The following is a 21094-nucleotide window of genomic DNA, read 5'->3' on the forward strand; positions in this document are numbered from 1 at the left end:
TTTAACTCGAGTTAAATTTGTGTCATTGTTGATTCTTGTAGGGTGAAATACGCTTGAAGTATTTCAATATTGCCAAGGAAGCTAATGGTATTGGTAAAGGCATCATTATGGAATTTAATGATGTTATTGTTAATGGTAGCACTCTGGAGATCCACTTATACTGGTCAGGAAAAGGGACTACCTTCGTTCCAGAAAGAGGTGTATATGGACCCCTCATATCAGCTATTGCAGTGACGCCCAGTAAGTTTATCTAAACATTTGATGGTTGGGGCCCCTTTCCCTCGTAATAGCCTTATAATAATCATCATTTTCATATTATAGACTTTGAACCCAAAAGTGGACCGTCTGTTGGAGCTATCGTTGGCATCGTAGCTGCTGCATGCATAGCTGTTGTGCTAATTTTGGTATGCCTTTGGATGAAGGGTTATCTAGGAAGGAAGGATGTTGAGGACAAAGGTATGATAAATAGTTGTACATTCCAAATGTTCCTGGTTAAGTCTCTTTAGGACTTTTTATTGCTAGTTCATGTGGAAAGCCATTATTGGGAAAATAAGCTATAAATGAGCCTTGAGCTTGCTAATCACTATTCCTAAAACTTCTCATGCAGAACCTTAGTTTTCTTTCTACATGTAAAGAGACTGGGCCGAATGGGTCCTAGTATCTTCTCTTCTAATATCTTTTCTTTTCTTGTTGGTTAATGGGCCTCTCTTAATGGGCCTGTTATTTCTTTTTGTTTAATCTCTTTATGTTACTGCCTAGTTGGCCGCCCACTTAAGGGCATAATTGTCATTACTCTAACATTAATTCTTAATAAAAAAGGATTAGAGGAGAAAGGGAAGATAATTTGAATCTTCTTCTTCTTCCTTCTCTTTTTGCCATCTTCTCTTGTACTGCTGCTCTTACTTCTCTTCTTCCTTTTTTTTTCCCCTCTAATCTTCAAATTTACACCTAATATTTGAGGACTGATTTACATCTTGGTATCAGAGCAGGTCTATCACCTTCCTCTTTTCCCATACACCCTTAGATTAAGAGAGTGTATCGAGAGATAGGTTCTCTATAGTTCAGAGGATCTCTGGCCTAGTTGGTAGAGAGTTTGGAGAGTTTAAATCTGGCCGGATATTGCCAAGAAGTGGTGTTGTTCTGTTGCTGCCCAAAACCCTATCCGATTAGAGATTTTCGAAGGTACAGGTAAAGGTGAAGCTTTGGGTGTGGCACTCTGTGCTTGGGAGGTGTCTTTTGACTCCTAAAGAAGGGTGGTTCAAGTTTGGAAGAGATTGGGAAGCTCTGGTAGGAGCGGCTGCATCTTCTCTTTTCCTCCCCAACAGTTGGACGGAGTAAAACCCTAGTTTTCAAGCATCTGGGTTCTGGTTTGACTTCAAGTAAGTTTATATAGACAAAATTTCTGGTTCTTTGATTTTTCGTTTGTTTAATGGAGACATACGGAAGTGAGTTCAAGCAAGTGTCGGTTTCCGGCCTTGGCTCGGTAGATTCCGTTTTAACTAGTGTGACCACAATCAAGCTAGATGGGACAGATTATCTTGCTTGGGCACAGTCTATAAGAATTTATGTCTGTAGTAGAGGAAAACTCGGGTATCTCACAGGTAGTAAAGTGAAACCCGAAGAGACTGACCCTGAATTTGAGAGATGGATGCAAGAGAACTATACTGTCATAGGATGGTTGGTCAATTCTTTGCAACCTCATATAAGTCAGCATTATCTCTGGATGTCTTCGGCTAAGGAGATATGGGACAGTGTTACTGAGACCTATTCACAGAAGTTGAATGTAGCTAGAGTTTATAAGTTGAAAAGTGATGTGAAGAACCTAAGACAAGGGGAGAAGAGTGTAGCAATCTACTACTCTATACTGAAATCCCTATGGCAAGAAATTGATGTTATGGAGACAGTTGTATGGGAGAGTAAGAATGATGCTGAAATGTATAGGAAGTTGGTGGAGAGAAATAGGGTGTTTGAATTTCTCACTGGACTCAACCCTAATTTTGACATCATTGGGCAAAATATCCTGGCCAGAGATGAGGTTGCTCTTTCCCAGGCATATGCTATGATAAGCAGTGAGGAGAGTAGGCGGCAGGTTCAGTTGCATAGTCCACGTATAGAACACTTTGCACATGCTGGAATAAAGCCAAATGGTTCTACTGAGAAAAAGGAGCAGATATGTGAATATTGCAAGAAACCGAGGCATACAAAGGACACTTGCTAGAAGCTTCATCCTGAGCTTCTTCTTGATAGGTTTAAGAATAACAACAGCTCTAAGAAGGGCAGTCAGGTAGGAAAACCTAAGACAACTAATGTTGCTATAGTACCTGAAGGAGGAAATAAGGAGAGTGAAGAAAAATTAACCATTGAGCAGTTGGCAGCAGTGAAGGCGGATTTTGAAAAGTATGGGAGGCTACTAAATCACTTGGAAGCTATTGTTTCTTCATCTCACTCTTCCAACAACAACACATCATCTTCATTTGCATTTGCTCACTCAGGTATTCGTGCTTCTACAAATCATGCTTCAGTTTCAGGTAATCATAAAATCCCTTGGATTATTGATTCCGGTGCATCAGACCATATGACCAGCCTATCTAATCTCTTCTGCTCATACCACATTCTCTCTGGCAAAGAGAAAATATCCCTTGCTGATGGGTCTCTTGCTCCCATCTCTGGTAAAGGAGATATAAAGACCTTTGACACTCTTTATTTATCCTCTGTCCTTCATGTCCCTAAACTTAACACAAACCTTTTATCTGTTAGCAACTTAACTAAATCCATGAATTGTAGCATAACCTTTTTTCCCACTCATTGTGTTTTTCAGGACCTGCAATCTCAGAGGATGATTGGGAGTGGCCATGAGGCAAACAGAATATACTTGCTGGACACACCGGATAGAGCTTTTGGACCACCTCATGGAGTTGCCTTAGAGTAAGTTTTGTCAGAGTCTGTTAACAAAGTCTTGTTATGTCACTTTCGGTTTGGTCATTTGTCTTTTTCTGCTTTGAGTCATTTGTTTCTAGATATGTTTAAGGGAGTGTCTTTATCGAGTCTTCATTGTGAGTCGTGTGAACTGGCAAAGCATTGTAGACATTCTTATTCAGTAAGCAATAAAAGATCTCTTTCTCCTTTTCATATTGTTCACCCTGACGTGTGGGGGCCATATCATTTGCCAAATATGGGGGGTTACAGGTACTTTATCCTTTTTATTGATGACTACTCTCGTTACACTTGGATTTATCTCATGAAATCCAGGGATGAAGTACCAGCTATTGTGCAAAATTTTCGTGAACTCATCCTCACCTAGTTTAACACTCGGATCAAAATATTCCGTTCTGATAATGCTAAGGAGTATTTTGAGAAAACCCTCTCTGCCTATCTTGAAACTTTTGGGGTTATTCATCAGATTTCTTGTTCCTACACTCCACAACAGAACGGGGTGGCGGAAAGGAAGAACAGACATGTGGTTGAAGTTGCCAGATCCCTCTTGTTTGCATCCCATGTTCCTATAAAATTTTGGGGATATGTTGTTCTTACTGCTCTTTTTTTGATCAACTGTATGCCCTCCCGGGTCCTTAACTTCAAAACCCCCTTTAGCCTTCTCTTCCCAAGTGAGGATATTTTTTTCTCTTCCTCTCCGTGTTTTTGGGTGCACTTGCTATGTGCATATTCACAGTCATCAAAGGCACAAGTTTGAACCTAAGGCTCGTAAATGTGTTTTTCTGGGATATGCTTCCACACAGAAGGGATATTGCTGTTTTGATCTAGTTAGTGGCACCCGCTTTGTATCTCGGGATGTCACATTTGCTGAGTTGACTCATTCTTTAGCATTTCTCCTGAGGGGGAGAAATCTGAAGAGCCCTTTGCTATGTCTCCAGCTATTTCTCTTCCCATTCCTCTTGAGTCCTATCATGAGGTGTTGTCAAGACTGTTGGAATAGACCAACAGAAGGCAATTAGTCAGTTACAAGAAGAGGCCACATTAGCAGCCACTTGTCACAACTGCCATCCACTTGTAACAACTGTAACAGTCAAGATTGTAACACTATAAGTAGTAGAGCCAAAAAGGAATAATGGAGGACTCTTTTAGCATTAAACTCTCTCTCTCTCTCTCCCAAGAATTCAGGAGGTTGGCCCCTCGAAGAGCCCTGAGTTAGGCAGGTTTCTAACAGGTGTCTACTTCTCCCACTGGACCTACCTCCGATATTCCTATTCCTCCTCTTCCACCTCATTCTCCTATAATTCCTCCTCATCCTGTTCTCCAAAGGTGGTACCAAAGGCACAGATTCAGACATGGGCAGGTTGTTTCAACTCCTACAGAAGAGCCTCTTGCTCCTCCCATCATTACTGAGGTAATAGGTCAGCCTTCTTCTGACTCATCTACATCTTTCCCAAACCTTGACCTTCCTATTTCTCTCCGCAAGGGCAAGCCGAAGTGTACAACCCATTGTATCTCCAAACACCTGTCTTACAACCTTCTCTCTGCTTAGGTTGTTTCAACTCCTACAAAAGAGCCTCTTGCTCCTCCCATCATTACTGAGGTAACAGTTCAGCCTTCTTCTGACCCATCTACATCTTTCCCAAACCTTGACCTTCCTATTGCTCTCCGCAAGGGCAAGCGGAAGTATACAGCCCATTGTATCTCCAAACACCTGTCTTACAACCTTCTCTCTCCTTCCTACTACTATTTTCTTGCTTCTGTTTCTTCCCATGTGATACCCAGGTCCGTATCGGAAGCCTTATCTAAACTTGAATGGAGGGATGCTATGATGACTGAACTGGATGCTTTGCATAAGAACCATACCTGGGATATTGTTGACTTACTTGAAGGGAAGGAACCAATGGGTTGTAAATGGGTGTTTACCATTAAATGTCACTCTGATGGATCTATTGAGAGGTTTAAGGCTAGGCTGGTTGCTAAGGGCTACACTCAGATGTATGGTATTGACTATCTTGAGACATTTGCTCCTGTAGCTAAGATGACCTCAAACAGGGTCTTGTTATCTCTAGCCGCTACTTTTGATTGGCCCCTACACCAGTTTGATGTTCAAAATGCATTCTTGAATGGAGACCTACATGAAGAGGTCTATATGTCTTTGCCTCCAGGGGTGTATGGGAAGGAAATGCAAGGCAAGGTGTGTAAACTGCAAAAATCTATTTATGGTCTCAAACAGTCTCCTCGGGCTTGGTTTGAGAGGTTCAGAGCTGCTCTTGTCTCCTTTGGTTACACACAAACTCAATCTGATCATACCTTGTTCTTGAAGAGAAATGGCTCTCTGGTGACCTTCTTGATAGTTTATGTTGATGATATTGTGGTCACGGGTAATGACACTCAAGAGGTCAGTAAACTAAAAAGATTTCTCAACTCTGAATTTGAGATCAAGGATTTGGAAGATCTTCGGTATTTTTTGACCAATCTCCACTCCTATTGATCCCAATCATAAGCTTTCTGCTACAAATGATGAGCTTTTATCTGATAAGGGGGTGTTTCAGAGACTGCTTGGGAAGTTGTTATTATCTTTGCATGACCCAGCCAGATATTTCCTATGCAACAAGTGTTATTAGTCAATTTATGCATTCTCCTAGAGATACTCATTTACCTGTTGCAGAAAGGGTTCTGTGTTACTTGAAAGGTACTCCAGGGAAAGGTATTCTATTTTCCAAACATGGACACATGAAGCTGGAAGCTTTTACTGATGCTGATTGGGCAGGATGTATTGATGATAGGAGATCCACCTCAGGTTATTGTGCTCTAGTCGCTGGGAACATTGTATCATGGAGGAGTAAGAAACAATCTTTAGTTTCTAGATCCTCAACTGAAGCAGAATACAGGGCAATGGTACATGGTGTGTCAGAATTACTGTGGCTACGATCCCTTTTAGAAGAATTGGGGGTTGACTACGAGAAGCCAATGATGCTCTACTGTGACAACCAAGCAGCTATCAACATTGTACATAATCCTGTTCAACTTGAAGAATTTCAACTATAAGTTTGTATTAAAGAGTAGGGTGCAATTTGGGTTGCCCAACTTGAAGAATTTCAACTATATTGAACTCGAGTTAGGGTTGGGTCCATTGAAAATCGGATTTATTATTTCTTGAAGAAAAATGATTTCTATAATGTTTGCTCAACTGACAAGTTTGACATTTGAACTCACTAGCACTAATTTAAATAAATCCAGAAGTAAGACTTTTAGTGACTCAAAAGATAAATGACCCAAATGACTATGCCATAAGTAGACTTGACTCATACTAGATTGACTCGTAGACTCAATGACCGCAAGACTAGCTTTGCTCTCCAGCATGTAGAGACCATCCAGCATACGACCTCTACCAATCATCTTCCCCAAGTTCGAACCCTGTGATACACAAGAAGGGAAAAAGGTCACTGAACAGTTTAATGAAATTGCAATGCTACTGACAGAAAACAAGTTTATGGTAATTTCCGAACATGTAATACATTAGAAAGGGTAAGTCCAAAAGGAAGGGATATGGTTCCTTGACCAGCTATGGTGGAAAAAGAACCATCAACTAATCTCGCTTTGTCCCTACCAGATAAAACATGAAAGCAATTTGATTTACCCATCATATGGTTTGAGGCTCCAAAGTCAATTATCCAAGGGGAATCAGATGAATGGGAGGACACATGGAAGGCGGTGGCAGAATTACCATTACCTGAAGTAGATGCAAAAGAAGTCGATGCGGGAGGAGCAGAATCCATCTGGCATATTGCTCTCCCATATAGATCCATGTGGTTATTGGAAAGAATTAATGATATCTTCCCGGGGATTGGCAACGGATGGGCGGTCCTGGTTGATAGCAGTAGATGAATGAGGCTCCTGAGAGGCCAAGTTTGTTGTATTGAACTTTTTCTGACTCGGTTATCTCGGCTTCTTATTTTGATATGATTTCTTACTCAACTCCTTAGCCCACTTTGGCTTTCCATGGAGATCCCAACAAGTATCTCGAGTATGTTTGGCCTTTTGGCAATGAATACACCATAACTTATCCTTATCATCCACTCTCTTCTAGAAGTTACTCTTCTTAAAGGAATTATTGCCTCCTACACCCACACTCCCTTTAGCCACTAAGGTAATCTGCTCCCCCTCGAAGCTATTCATCACACTCCTCCACCTGCTCTCTGTGGACTGTATTAGAGCATACACTTCTTGTACTGAAGGAAGATCTTTACTTCCTAATATTTGAACTCTGAGGGACTCATATACAAGGTTCAGCCCCCAGAGGAAGGCAAATACCTGTTGTTGGGAAACTAGAGACTTGTAGTCCTATCAGCATCACACTTCCAATCAATGTTCTGATAGTGATCTAGTTCTTTCCATATTGAGGTCAAATCTGAATAGTAGGCTGAGAGAGTCTTCTCCCCCTGCTTACAAGTAGAGGAGGCAGCTTGCAACTGGTATATTTTGGAATAATGATGTTGCTCTGAATAGGTAGATTTTGCCCGCTCCCAAATCTCAACAGCTGTTTCAGCGCCCACATGAAGGTCTTCCTGATTGGAGGCAACACAGAAAGTAACAGCCATGACATCACCATGCTGTTTTCCTGATCCCACATATCATTCTCTACCCCCTGAGACTTCAGTTGTTTAGTTTTACCATTAATATAGCCTACCTTCCCCCTTGCAGTTATGTGTAGTTTGATTCCCCCACTCACTCCACCTTGACTGGAGGACCCACTAGACAGGATAGAATCCTTAGAAGACATGTTATAAGATTTAGGTTCACAGATCAGTCCAGTTCAATTCAAAATCAGTCACAGTTCAACCACAGTTCATTCACAGTTCAGTTCAGATTAGTTCAGTTCAGCCACAGCTCGATTACAGTTCAGTCATAGTTCAATACTTCAATCCCCAGTTCAGCCACAGTTCAATCCCCAATTCAGTCTCAGTTCCACAGTTCAATCTCCAATTCAGTTCAGTCAAGAATAAATTATAGGAATACCACACATATAGGAAAAACTTGCTTGCACACTGCTGAAAGACATTTCAGAGACAAAAAGAGGGCAACTCTGGAGCTAGGCTGACTTTGTATGTACCCTCTCATCTTCTTGGATACACAGATACTGAAAAAATTCCCAAGGAAGATAGCCGACTACTGTCTTACAGTTACAGGTCATTTAGACCTACACCATCCAGTTATCTGGGTACAAAAAATATCAAGATCACACGATCCACAGTTCAAAGAGAACATAGCAGTTTCAGGTCATCTAGACCTCCAAAACCCACTTACCTGGGTACAAGAGAGGACCACACGATCCACAGAAGAAGAAAGATCTGTCTTCACAGCACCATAGTTCCCTTCCTTTAAGGGTTTCTTGGCACACGACCAAGGAAGAAGGGAAGAGGATTAGTAGAATCCCCTTCAGATCAGTCCAATCTACTTCTTGATCAGATTCAATCCACAGCAAGGTGAAGTAAAAAAAGTAAGGATTGAAAAGACTTATCGTGCTCTTTCTAACCTCAGAAAACCCACTCTGATACCATGTTTTCCAGGTTAAAGATATCAGAGAAGGAGAAGAAGAGAAGAGGAAGGGTGAAGAGGAAGAGAGGAGAAAAGAGAGAAATTTTGGATTCAAAATCATATAGCTGGCGGCGCCAGCTATTAGCTTTTATATTAGGGCGACCCAACTAATAATAAAAATAAGTAAAATTACAAGAGTGCCCCCTGTGGCACTAAAGGACAGAAATATAAATAGAAAAGTGAGAACAACTAACTGATTTCAACAATTATATAATTTAAAAATTAATGAACTTTTTATTTTAAAGAAGTATAAAGCAGACTTGGGTTAAATCTGAATCTGATCCGAGATCCCCAGATCCAATTGGATTCAGATTTCAATGTTCAATGATAGGATAAATTTGAAAGTGGCTGGATCTGATCCGAATCCAACCCAATTATAGCCCTAGTCCTTAATTTTCCTCTTATCACATCTTATTTGTTAAGATTGTTGATAGCTCTCTTTCTACTATTTTAGGGTAAGGAGACATCAAACTTCATGATCATCTATCAGATAATAGGATTGGATGACTAAGTCTTGATAGGAACAAATATTAAAGATTGTTCAATCTCTACTAAGGCTATCGGTGATTTTCATCTCAAATTGGAAAAAGAAAAAGGTTAAGAGATGCTCTACAATGATTTTTGGCTGCTAAGGAAAATGTGTCTGAACTTGGACTTTAACTAGACTAGTAGAAACTCCTTTGAAAACTTACCTATTCTTAATACATGGTAAAACTAGAACAAAATATGATACAAAGGACACCAAAACCTAATAAATAAAATGAGAAAATAATTCTGGTATTTGGCATTGAATTAACCCATGGACAACAATGAACTTTCTGATCCATTTCTTCTCACAACAATTAACTCTTGGTACACTTGAACAAAACAGAAACTTCTACTAAAACATAAAGAAAAATAAAGAATACAAAGATAAGTCAAGAAAGCAAAAGCTGTCATTTCTGCTACAAATCCAAATGGTATCCCTGTTTTCCTCTTAACTATCTCATATATTGTTGGTCACATGTTTTGTACCATCCGGTGGGTAATCAAATGAAGTTTCTGGAGGTAATAGAATTTATTTGATAGGACAGTATCTATAGTTGAATAGTGTCCATTCGGTTTATGGACTTAAATTTAAAACTACTTGATTGATTTGCCTCGTAAATGGATCCATGAAAAGTCAACAGAAAAATCCAATGGGTAATCCAATTGATAAACTGCAGCATTACTATGGTATTTTTTCAGATACCTGCCCATGAAAGACTGAAAAATATCTATTTTTTCTAAGCTACATTTTCTCTTTTACAATAATTATCACTGATTTTGCAGAACTTAGAAACTTGAAGCTACAAAAAGGTCATTTTAGTTTAAAGCAAATTAAAGCAGCAACAAGGAATTTTGACCGTGAAAATAAGATAGGCGAAGGTGGCTTTGGGCCAGTTTACAAGGTAACCCTGATTAAGGATTATTTTTCAACCTTACTTTTTTGTGAGAGAGTTACACCACCATTTTGTCTTGTTCTTGGGATTAATGGATCAACCTTGCAACCTTGAGGTTGATAATCCAAAACTCTCATATGAAATGAAGAAAAATATAGAACATATTTTTCCTTTACCTTCCACATATTTCATCTCATATTTCTGCAAAATCACGACTTTTACTTTTGTGATTTTTAGGGTATACTTCCAGATGGTTCTGTAGTTGCTGTCAAGCAGCTTTCATCCAAGTCAAAGCAGGGGAACCGTGAATTTATAAATGAGATAGGCATGATATCTGCTTTAAAACACCCAAATCTTGTAAAGCTTTATGGATGTTGTATTGAAGGAGACCAGCTATTATTGATATATGAATACATGGAAAATAATAACCTTGCCCGTGCTCTATTTGGTAAATTCACCTCAGCCCTTTATTCTAGTATTTGACAATGTGTCCTCTGGGTTACTAGCACTGGTAAATTCACCTCAGCCTTCCATGTGTAGATCCTGAGGAACATCATATGAAGCTAGACTGGCCAACAAGGTGTAAGATTTGCTTGGGAATAGCTAGGGGCCTAGCTTATCTGCATGAAGAGTCGAGGCTGAAGATTGTCCACAGAGACATAAAGGCAACCAATGTCCTTCTTGATAAGGATCTTAATCCTAAGATTTCTGATTTCGGTTTGGCTAAACTTGATGAAGAGGAAAATACCCATATCAGCACCCGAATAGCTGGAACTCTGTGAGTTATTTATCTTAATTCCCACTCACTGATTTCTTTTCTGCCTATGATAGCATTTGGTGTATAAAAGACCCTCCTTTATCCATATAGGGTTGGCTACAAAATAGTTTGGCAAAAGTTTTATTCCAGTTGCCAACCTGATGCAACCCTCCATTACCTGATCTTGGGACCAGCAGTGTAAGACGAGCTCACATTGGTGAAGTTAGCGAAAGGGTATAGTTGTCTTTAAAAAAACACTTTATTATCTATTAACATAGGGCTTGCCTAGCCTCTCAAGAATGGATGGTCTGAACCACCACCCTTGCAAATGTGAAATGAGTTATAAATATTTTAGGGTTAGAAGTTAATGGGAAAAAAGAGCATTATGGAGTTGAACCCACAGGCCATAGCTCAATTAAATGACACTTTAAACCAAAAATTAAAGTTATAGTCTTTTAGATGTATCAAAATTGAAAATTTTTAAGAATAGATGGATGATTATCATCTTAATACAAAGACCATTACTCTATGAAATAATGTCCAGTTTGCTCATTTGAGGTAAGAATGATTACGTGATTTACATACCATATACAAGAGCTTCAATAGATAGGTACCACATTAAGTCTTGAAAATTGGTGGATAAAATTGCATAAGAGCTCAAATAGAATGCTTGAAATGATATCATTTTCCCTGTAAAACATAAATGCAACAATTTCAAAGAACAAAAAAGATCTAAGAAAGCAGTGATTGAATGTATCAAGATAAGAACAATGTTTTGGATAAAATCTTTGGAGATCTTTAATCCCTTCTCATTTGATGATATCCTAAGGATGTGGGGAGGTGACTGATTCATAAGGAACAAGGTGCTTGGGAGGTGGAAACATCCAGAAAAGAGATATCTCAAGCTTAATTTTGATGGCATAACTTGGGACTATAAACATGAATTTTTAAGAAATATATTGTGTCGCATGATTTGAAATTAAAAGACTTATGATAAGACTTTCAAGCTTGCTTTTGAGATGGTGGTAGATTCACTGACATTTTGAAGGTTCTCGATCCTTGGTGCATGCATGAATTGGCAGACCTGGCCAACTATAGGATTAGATCAGATATAGTGATGGTCAAGTAGAACAACAAGGTACCCATATTTAGTTGTGTGAGTCAAAGAAGCATTACAGGAGACATCTTAGGACCTGCTGCAACAGGTGTGGAACATGGTTTTATATCCAATCATTCCAGCAACTGAATCAACTAAGCTTAATTGATTATTGTTTGAGTACTTAAAATGTGTGCTTGAGTAAATCTCTTGTGTGACAAGTAGAAAATTTGTAGATATTGTAGTTTTTTTATCAATATTTGTAGATATTTGTAGTTATGGATGTTCTTCATGTGGAAATGATCCAAACAATTGATCTAAACAAAGAAATACTGTTTCTTGGAAGTCTGTTGAGAGGAATCTTTAATTTAGGAGTCTCATTGAGATTACTGTGCAAGAATGTAACCCAATGGAAAATTCCCAACTCAACCATTTACATAACAGTTTTGCTTTGAAATTCACTTCGAGTCCCATCAATAATCCTACTAGTTTAGCTGCTACCGTTAGGTCATTTTTGGCTGTCATTTCCCCAAATTATATCTGTACATATTTATTCATCAGTAGAGCCCACATGGTATAAACATAGTTTTCATTTTCGTTATTGTTTTTGTAGAGGATATATGGCTCCTGAATATGCAATGAGAGGTTATTTGACCAACAAAGCAGATGTTTACAGCTTCGGAGTTGTCTTGTTAGAGATTACTAGTGGAAAGAGCAACACAAGTATTTTGCCAAAGGAGGACTGTATTCATCTTCTTGATTGGGTAAACCATGCATTATTGCAAATCGCACTTCCTTTATATCATAAAGCAGTTTGTTTTCCTACTCAAAACCTGGTCACTTGATTATTCTAGAAAACTTGCAAACTATCAATGATTGTTAGCAGGGAGAAAAAATTATCAATTGTTATGTGTATCTCAAACCAGTAATGCATTAGGATTTCCTGGGGTTATGATATTAGACCTATTTAACTGAAAATGAGTTTTGTTTCTTGGTTACCACTCAACCTAGAAGCAATTGGGAGTGATTTGGGGAAATCCCACTTTTGCTAAACCAAGTTTCCCAATGTAAGGGCAAAAAAACAGCTGTTTATAATGATAAAAGAATCAATACATGGCAATAAACAGCACTTTCGGATTTTTCCTTTTAGAACAACTTGTAGATCTCAAGTAATAATCAGGGATGTGCCCCTTTTGTTAAAAATGGGGCATGCCCAAATCAACCCAATAATTTATTGTGTCATCATAGTCTTCATAAGAGATAATCTCCTCCAAACATCAGTATATATTTTTCTGGACTTGACTGGATTACCAATTCTAGTATCATTTGAAATGTGACGAGTAGAAATTGTTTAGACAAAGTAAATATAATTTATTTTCTTATGGAGTTGCAGGCTTATGTTTTACAAGGGCGGGATAATCTCCTAGAGCTTGTTGACCCTGTATTGGAATCAAACTATTCCAAAGAAGAGGCACTGAGGATGCTGAAGTTGGCTCTCTTATGCACCAACCCCTCTCCCTCTCTAAGGCCAGCCATGTCTAGCGTGGTGAGTATGCTCGAATGCAAAATCGCAGTTCAAGTGTCAACCATTAAGCAAGATTCATTGAGCGAGGAGTTGAGGTTCAAGGCTTTAGAGAAGCTCTCGCGTGGTAGTAAATTATACATGTCAAGTACATCTCAAGAAAGCCAGATGCAAAAGAGCACTTCTACTGTGGATTCTTGGGTGTCTCTGCAAGAGGAAGAGAGTAGAGAACATTCTGATGGATGGATTCGAACTTCTTCCTGATATCAGTGAGCATTTTAACAAGATGACAATAGAGAATCTTGAGGTAAAGATTCAATCGACTTCGTTAAATTATTATTATTATTATTTGGTATTTAGAAGCTTAAAATATAAGACTCTTGGTCTTACCAAGAGAATTTAAAGCCTTGTACCAAAGGCAATATCCAAACTGTAATTATACCTGGTGTCAACCTTATGTTCCATTTTGCCTAAGAAGACAGGAAAAAGGCGTTTGCTCTTAAAATTGATTTATGGGAAAGGAAATTAGCTGTTTATGCTCTGTTTGGGAAGAGTAAAATACAAATATGTACAGTGTAAAACAAGGTTTAAAATTAAAATATTCAAGGTTTTGCACTATACATATCTGTATTTGTACTGTTTCCAAAACGAACCTTAGAGTCTCTAGACAGTCGCACTTTTTTAAAGATTTAGTCTTTTTTCAAATTAAACATCTTTAAGAAAATAAAATATTCTTTCAGTACTTCTCCAAAGCAAAAACAAGTTCGCATCCTCTGGACTGCAATTTTCCACAACCAGAGTAACGGCTGCATATTCTCTTATTTAAACTTTAACGAATTCGGAATAGCTGAAATGGCTATTCGGTTGGTTGTCTAATCAATGGTAATAATTCACGCCAATAACAAATTCGCGGATCCCACCGTGAAAGGGGTATGTGGATCCTAGTGGCATGGAACATTGCCATTGATTCCACAGCCCGTTCAGTAGCCATCGCTTTTAACGGAATCCAGATTTAAGTGAGTCTGGACTCAATAAATATGCAAGCCTGCAACCTCCATCTGCGTTCACTATCTCTCTCTCGTAGAAGGAAGAAGAAAACCAATACTGCATTATGAAAACTACACAAGTGATATGACTTCTACACGTGCCTGGTTAACTCATGTTACATGATGCCATTAAAAGGGAAACTGATGCATATTTTTACTTTGTTTATCAGGTTGGCGTCCAGGTAGATGATCCTGTAGTTGAGATATTCAATGGGCAAGAGATGAATCACCGAGTCTGGGCAGTTAACCTTTAGTCTTGAATACCTAATGAGATTATGCAGAGCGCAGTTCTTTTTTTGTTAGATATGCCAGATGAGTTAATTTTTAGAAAAGACGTAGTATGGTCACGAGGACATGTATTTTCTTTTATTACTTATATCCAAATAATATATGACTATTCATCTTATATGTACAACAGCAAGTCAAATGCAACAAAATGTCTTGTTTAATAAATATTTGCAGAGAAACCTCCTTTTGATGAATGAAGATTGAGAAAGAGAGAGAAAAGATGAAGGAAAAAGTGGCAAATACAAAGGGATTCGGATATAATAGGCACATTATAGTAAACATGTTCAATAAGCATTTAATAAATATTCTTAAAACTGTAAAAAGTGGTTTTAATCTTTTTCAAAAAGGGGATATTTTAAGGACAGGCATAAAAAATTTTTCAAAGTGCTCATTGAACATGCTTACAACATTGAACTTGGTATGTTCTTCATGTATAGCTGCAATAAACGTGGACAGTATTCTCATGGGCAGGAGATCCGGACTCACAACATTGGACCACTATGTACACACTGGTCTGGACTGAGAGAAAGAAGGTTGAGAGATAACAGATTCATAATGCACACTGCCAATAGGCAATAACGGGCAAAATCAATTACAAAATAACCTGAGCTCGTGTCCCATTTACTCTGAAGGAAAGACTAATTCAATAATCCAAACAATTCAGTCATAAAGCACAAAACCAGCTAAATTCTAGCAAGTTATGGTGCTGGTACGAAGCAAAATTCTAGAACCGTCTGGTGATTACTGGATTAGGAAAAAGCCAAACACCTTCATATGACGTGTTCAGATGGGCTACTAGTATGGCACCCAATATTATCATCAGCCCCTCAAAGTTTAATAGAACAATATATGAATTTACCATCTCAGAGTCATGCGTTTAAAACTGGGCTAATATGGCAGCCAGCAATCAAAGACAGATCTGCAAACCAGGGAATGTCTAGCTTAAGTTTGTTTAGAAATTATAAGTTTTGAGTACTCTTTGGCCATCACTGCAAGATAACCAATCAGACAAGCACTTGACCTAATCCATCCTAGCTTTTTTCATGAAATTCTTTCTAGGATTGCGATATAGCATAAACAGCCAAGAAAAAGAATATCAGCCCCCTTGAAACTTGAACATGCAACTATGTACTACGGACTAAGGATACATATTGTGAAGTTCGACTTCAAAGACAGTTCCTGACCAGAGTAAACCACACACATATATAACTAGTTGGTTCATCTAAAGGATACATGTTCAGAAAATGGACATTAAACTAGCAGAAACTTTTCCCCCTGAGAACCCTTGTCCATTTAAAGTTGAACAATTCACACAAATTGTACATGATACTAAAGATTTCATGTCCATTCACCAATGCAGCTCGTAGGGCCACCCTGCTTGATTCTGATAGGGAGAGGATTTTCCCAAGGCAACACAAAAGGATTGCAACCTCGAACAGAAGTTTAAGAATAGTAGGTTATCTTTGTTTTGCATTATAGAGAACATGTACCTTCCTAATATATTTATTATAATATCAATGTATGACTGAATTGTCACAACCCATGAACATCCAACTATAACTAACAATGATGTTAGTCAAGTAGCCAGAGTGCATGCAAGATCCAGAAAGAAATGACCTTGTATAACCAAATTGGATAATCCATAACTCCTCTACATGACCAAAACTAGGGCTGCAAGTCAGGCCCGGTTAGGTCGGGTTGAGGCCAACCCTAAGTTCTAAACCCCAACAAACCCTAACCCTAACCCAACCCAAAGTCAATTTCAAGTTGGGTTGGGCTCAGGTTAGGCCCAACCCAACCTTCTTCCCATCCTTTAAAACCTATTAGAATTTCTCGATTTTAGATCTTAACTCAACTTTTACTACATAGATTGATCCTATGTTTCATTAGTATTTGTTTGTTGACGTTATTTTTTTGTTCTTTTAGTACAAAATTCAGAAAAACAAGTGTTAGAAATGACTATAGTTTATTATGAGTTATGACTTACGATAGATCTTTCTTGGGTGGCAAACAACAGACGAGACGAAGAATAAAATTTTCAAAAAACATAAAATAATGTTATTAAGGTTTTAGTCTTTCTGATTAGGATTAAGTGAAGCGATTATCTTAAAAGAAATACACGATACCATGTGGTGGGGGCTATACAAATATCATGCATCTAAACAAATCAATGTATGTTATATATTACATATAACATATATTTATATATGACATGTACTATAGAGTCGGGTTCTGGTTGGCTAAGGGGTCAACCCTAACCCAACCCGAAGTAAAATCGGGTTTATGAATTTCAACCTGAACCCTAACCCAAACATCAACCCGACCCAACTTTTTGGGTTGGGCTCAGGCCAACCCGGCACAAGTTGCAGCCTTAACCAAAACATGCTCTCTTATTTTTTTGATAAAAAAAAAAAACAAATGCTCTCTTATTACTTGGACCTGACAAGGAGAATGTAGAGACAGGTGTGCAAGGAGGCTTACCATTGGGTGGTGGACAACCACTACGTTGTGAATATAACTTCAGACCATAGAAATTTTCTTAGTACATGGTACACGTTTCTTTGATGGCTGCATAATGTACACATTTATGGTTCATAATTCATATTTCAACTTCTGCAACTTCTTTGGCATGTTGGGTTATTTTCACATGGTTTAATTCCATGTTCAATTAGTTAAGGAACCCCAAAATATCAAAACTCCCCAACTCACAGCTATCTACCCTCAAATTAGTTTATTGATCAGACCATGGGAATGAATTGATGGGTATTTTCCCCTATACCAAAGATACTGCCGACCAAAATTATAGTCCATTTCAAGTGACCAAGATAAACCTAAAGGGAAAGGAATTTCACAATAAACAAGCAATTAGTGACTTAAAAGAAACGAAAAATAAACAGCTACAACTACAGTCTTATCCACCACTAAAACCACCAACACCACAAACCATTGGTACAAAGATCAAAAAACTAAAAGGAAAAACAATGAAACTATAACGGCAGAGATTTAAATAAAAAATAATTATAACAAAACCAGCAAAATGGAATAGCCTTTCATAATAAGTAAACACCTAAATTTCCCTCGGCAATAGTGTTCAATTGCTCAATGTGTGCCATAGTCAAGTACGGAAACAGAATTGTGAAATAAATCCAGAAGAACAAAATTAACCCTCAACCGAGTACATAACTATAAAGACTAGTAATCCAAGTAAATAAACCCTCACGTACGGGCCGGAACAGCAGCGGCAGCTGGGCGTGGAGCTTGTCCTGGCTTACCCAAATCCTCCTGAACACATCAAAACAAACACAAACAAAAATGAACAAAAATCTTAAAAAAAAAAAAAAAACACCAGTTCATTATAAATCAAAGTCATATAATGAATGCCAGAGCGTACCCTGCGCCTGAAGCGCTGTGGAGGCTCACGGTTGCGGCGATCGGTACGGGACCTCACACGAACTACGTGAGAGTGGATCGCACACGAAACGCAGTATTGCATCTTCGCGTATAGCTTTGGGAGTGTGTAGCCTATTTCAATACATTGAGAACAGAAATCAACAGAAAGGAAGAAGAGAAGATAAAAACTGATTCAACAAAAATAAACAACAAATAAAAACGGGGGATCCGATAAGAAGACTAATTACTCTCGTAAACGCTAGCTTCCTGGACATCACGGACTGCTGCCTGTTCGACGATGTTCCTCACAAGGAATCGCTTGATTGCCTTGTCCTAATATTAATTTATTTAAAAAATAATGAAAAGAAAGTTTCAGAAGCAAAGAAAACCCACAAATAACAAAAACCAAAGAAGAAGAAGAGAGAGGAAGAACCTTAGGGCAGCATTTGCCGCAGTTAGAGCAGCGAATGAACCTGACATGGCCTCTGCCATGCTTGTTTCGTCCTCCGTTTCTCCTCTTGAACGTCTGTAAAAGATGGTATTAGATTAGAAGAAAATTGGGAGGTGAAGAAAAAGAAGTAAGAACATAATGAAACCAGAGATCGTAGCGAAGAGAAGTCTGAAGATACCATTTTTTTCCGATGTGACCAGAAGGAAGAGTGGATCCTCTGCTGTCTGTGACTCTGGTCGCAGACTTCGGCTGGTCTAAGAAGAGGAGGGGAGATGAAGCGAACGAGGGAGAGAACGGGGTCTTATCAGGTTAGGGTTTTGCGGTGGAAAATTGGGAAGCTCAAAATTATCAGAATACCCTCACGACCAGATTGAACCGTCGGTGGTGTGATCATTTATCTGGTTGACCATTCGGGTTTAGACGGGCCCAATCCGATCTTAACCCATCGCAATTCGCAACCCGAGCCTTTGGTATGGATTGGTCGTAGATTTTTTTGAGCTCTGGGCTGGACCTCAACCTGACGATCTGGTTTTAGATAGCCCGAGGCCCGAATTAAGTTCTGCCCAATCCAATCCCGCCCTTGTATGATGTGTAGGGGTGTGGGCTTTTTTTATCGAACCGGTACTATTGGTTTTGAAAAACCGGTAACCGAACCTGAATTGAAGCCAATCGGTTTATCAGTTCAGTTCGTCGATTTTTCAGTTTCATAATTTTTATAATATACATTATAAAACTATATATAAATCTATAATAAAAAGTTATATATATATATAAAATATTATATTTTAAATAATAAATAATATATCATATATTAAAAATATATATTTATATATAATTCATATTTATTAATTTATAATATATAAAAAGTATATAATATATAATATACATAAATATATAGAAATATATGTATACCGGTCAGTTCGGTTAACTGCTGGTTTTCTATATTGGTTAATCGAAACCGAATTAATACCTTTGATTTTTTTTAAAAACACCGAATTGAAACTAAATTGATCGGTTTGGTTAACCAATTTTTTGGTTCAATTTCAGTCAATTCTTTCGATCGGTTCAATTTTTTGGTTTTTTTTGCTCACCCCTAATGATATATTTACCCCACTTATATATTTAGATTGTGTATTTATTTTATTTTCTCTCCTTAGTGCTCTTTTGTGTATTGTTTGAGTGGTGTTGGATCCCAATTATGCCCTGACTACTTGTATAGCTCCTCGTATTTCTAAAAAAATAATATTCCATGAATACGTAAAGCACATATTTGAACTTGATTCATTTACAAATTCGGCAATCGAATTAAGATATCAGTAGCAAGGTGCCAATCGGCGATTTTCCCATGGTACCAATAATAATCGGCCACATCGTTTAAAAAAGAAGCTGATGTGGTATATTGCTATTGGTCTGGTATAGAAAATTTTCTGCATTAAGGGGACAAAAGATGCAAATTCCCAGAATTTGGAAATAGATTGTTTTCTTCTGTTGAACCAAAATCTATTAATTCCTTGGAGGCTTCACCATGTGATTGTTGATTGTAGGAGACTTTTGCATTCCTTTAATCACTATTCAATCTCCTTTGTTTATCGTACGGGTAATAATGTAGCTCATGCTTTACTCAAGATGACTTGATGATTTGTAATCTTAATCGATTAAATACTCGGTTCCATCCCCTCTAATTTTTAATTATCATAATATAGAAAGGTCTTTTGCAACTGATTGTAATGGACACTTGAGATCGAATTCTAGTTGCATCTGGATTATCCTGATTATGGGTTTTGGGGGATGGATTATCCTGATTTTGGAGCAAAATTAATGAAAAATGCTTTGATGTAAAAGAGAGAGAGAGAGAGAGAATCATTGGTCAAATTTTGCTTGTCATGAAAATATGAATTGAAGATCATCTAAGAAAATTAAAAGCTTTGGAGGATTTTATATCATATCGTCAAGCAATTGTAGTAATTCAATATAGTTGAAAGGGGAGTATGAAAAATGGTTGGTTATTGAGAGAATAATAGTAGTTGTGGATATTAAAATTCAGAGAAATATGGTTAAGAGAAGAAGATAGAAACACAAAATGTTTCGACCAAAATTATAAATTTTAATAAGAGAAGTAATGCTTTAGAATTCCTAAAGAAGGGTGGAGACCAACGTGAAAATGATTTAGAGGTCGTTTTGTGGCTGATTCAACATAAATTAACAGAAGATGAAGCTAATGAAGTTGCTATGCCCCCTTAGATGAAGAAATTGAAATGTTAACAAAATCTATGAGATCTCACTCTTCCCCTGATCTACATGGTTTTATAAAAAATTCTTATCCATTATGAAGGAGGATGGTCTCCAAACTAGTGATCTTTTTTAGAAATAATAAAATTCCCCTTGGATTAAACTCTACCAACCTAGTAGAACCCAAAACAAATTTCTCAATACAGGCCTATAAGTGTTTACAATGTTTTATTACAAAATAATTCCGAAATTCATGGTTTGGTTTGAGGATGCAATTTAAGCTGGAGAAACTAATATATCCAAATTAGGATATAATAGTAAATAAGATGAAGAAAGAGAAGGGTAAAGGATGGGTCATGCTG

General features: G+C 37.9%; 2 protein-coding genes across 2 annotated transcripts in view; one reads left to right on the plus strand and one right to left on the minus strand.

Moving 5' to 3' along the window:
- The window catches only part of LOC104591291 (putative LRR receptor-like serine/threonine-protein kinase At1g53440), a 40320-nt gene extending 25496 nt beyond the window's left edge, over positions 1 to 14824 (plus strand). The window contains exons 18-25 of the mRNA XM_010250099.3: positions 42 to 240; positions 322 to 456; positions 9844 to 9962; positions 10191 to 10401; positions 10494 to 10731; positions 12420 to 12570; positions 13200 to 13635; positions 14545 to 14824. Coding sequence (XP_010248401.1) covers positions 42 to 240; positions 322 to 456; positions 9844 to 9962; positions 10191 to 10401; positions 10494 to 10731; positions 12420 to 12570; positions 13200 to 13592 — 1446 coding nt within the window. The 3' untranslated portion in view covers positions 13593 to 13635; positions 14545 to 14824. The remainder of the gene's footprint in view (positions 1 to 41; positions 241 to 321; positions 457 to 9843; positions 9963 to 10190; positions 10402 to 10493; positions 10732 to 12419; positions 12571 to 13199; positions 13636 to 14544) is intronic.
- A 2840-nt stretch (positions 14825 to 17664) lies between these two features.
- LOC104591292 (small ribosomal subunit protein eS26y-like) lies at positions 17665 to 18871 on the minus strand. Its single transcript, XM_010250100.3, has 5 exons — positions 18682 to 18871; positions 18486 to 18578; positions 18301 to 18385; positions 18054 to 18184; positions 17665 to 17944 (listed from the first exon to the last, which is right to left on the minus strand). Exons 1-5 carry the CDS (start codon positions 18682 to 18684, stop codon positions 17879 to 17881), a joined length of 378 nt encoding a protein of 125 aa, XP_010248402.1. The 5' UTR covers positions 18685 to 18871; the 3' UTR covers positions 17665 to 17878.
- Positions 18872 to 21094: the final 2223 nt, after the last annotated feature.

Source organism: Nelumbo nucifera, chromosome 6, assembly GCF_055504915.1.
Source record: "Nelumbo nucifera cultivar China Antique chromosome 6, China Antique-T2T, whole genome shotgun sequence".
In the NCBI taxonomy this organism is placed as follows: Eukaryota; Viridiplantae; Streptophyta; class Magnoliopsida; order Proteales; family Nelumbonaceae; genus Nelumbo; species Nelumbo nucifera.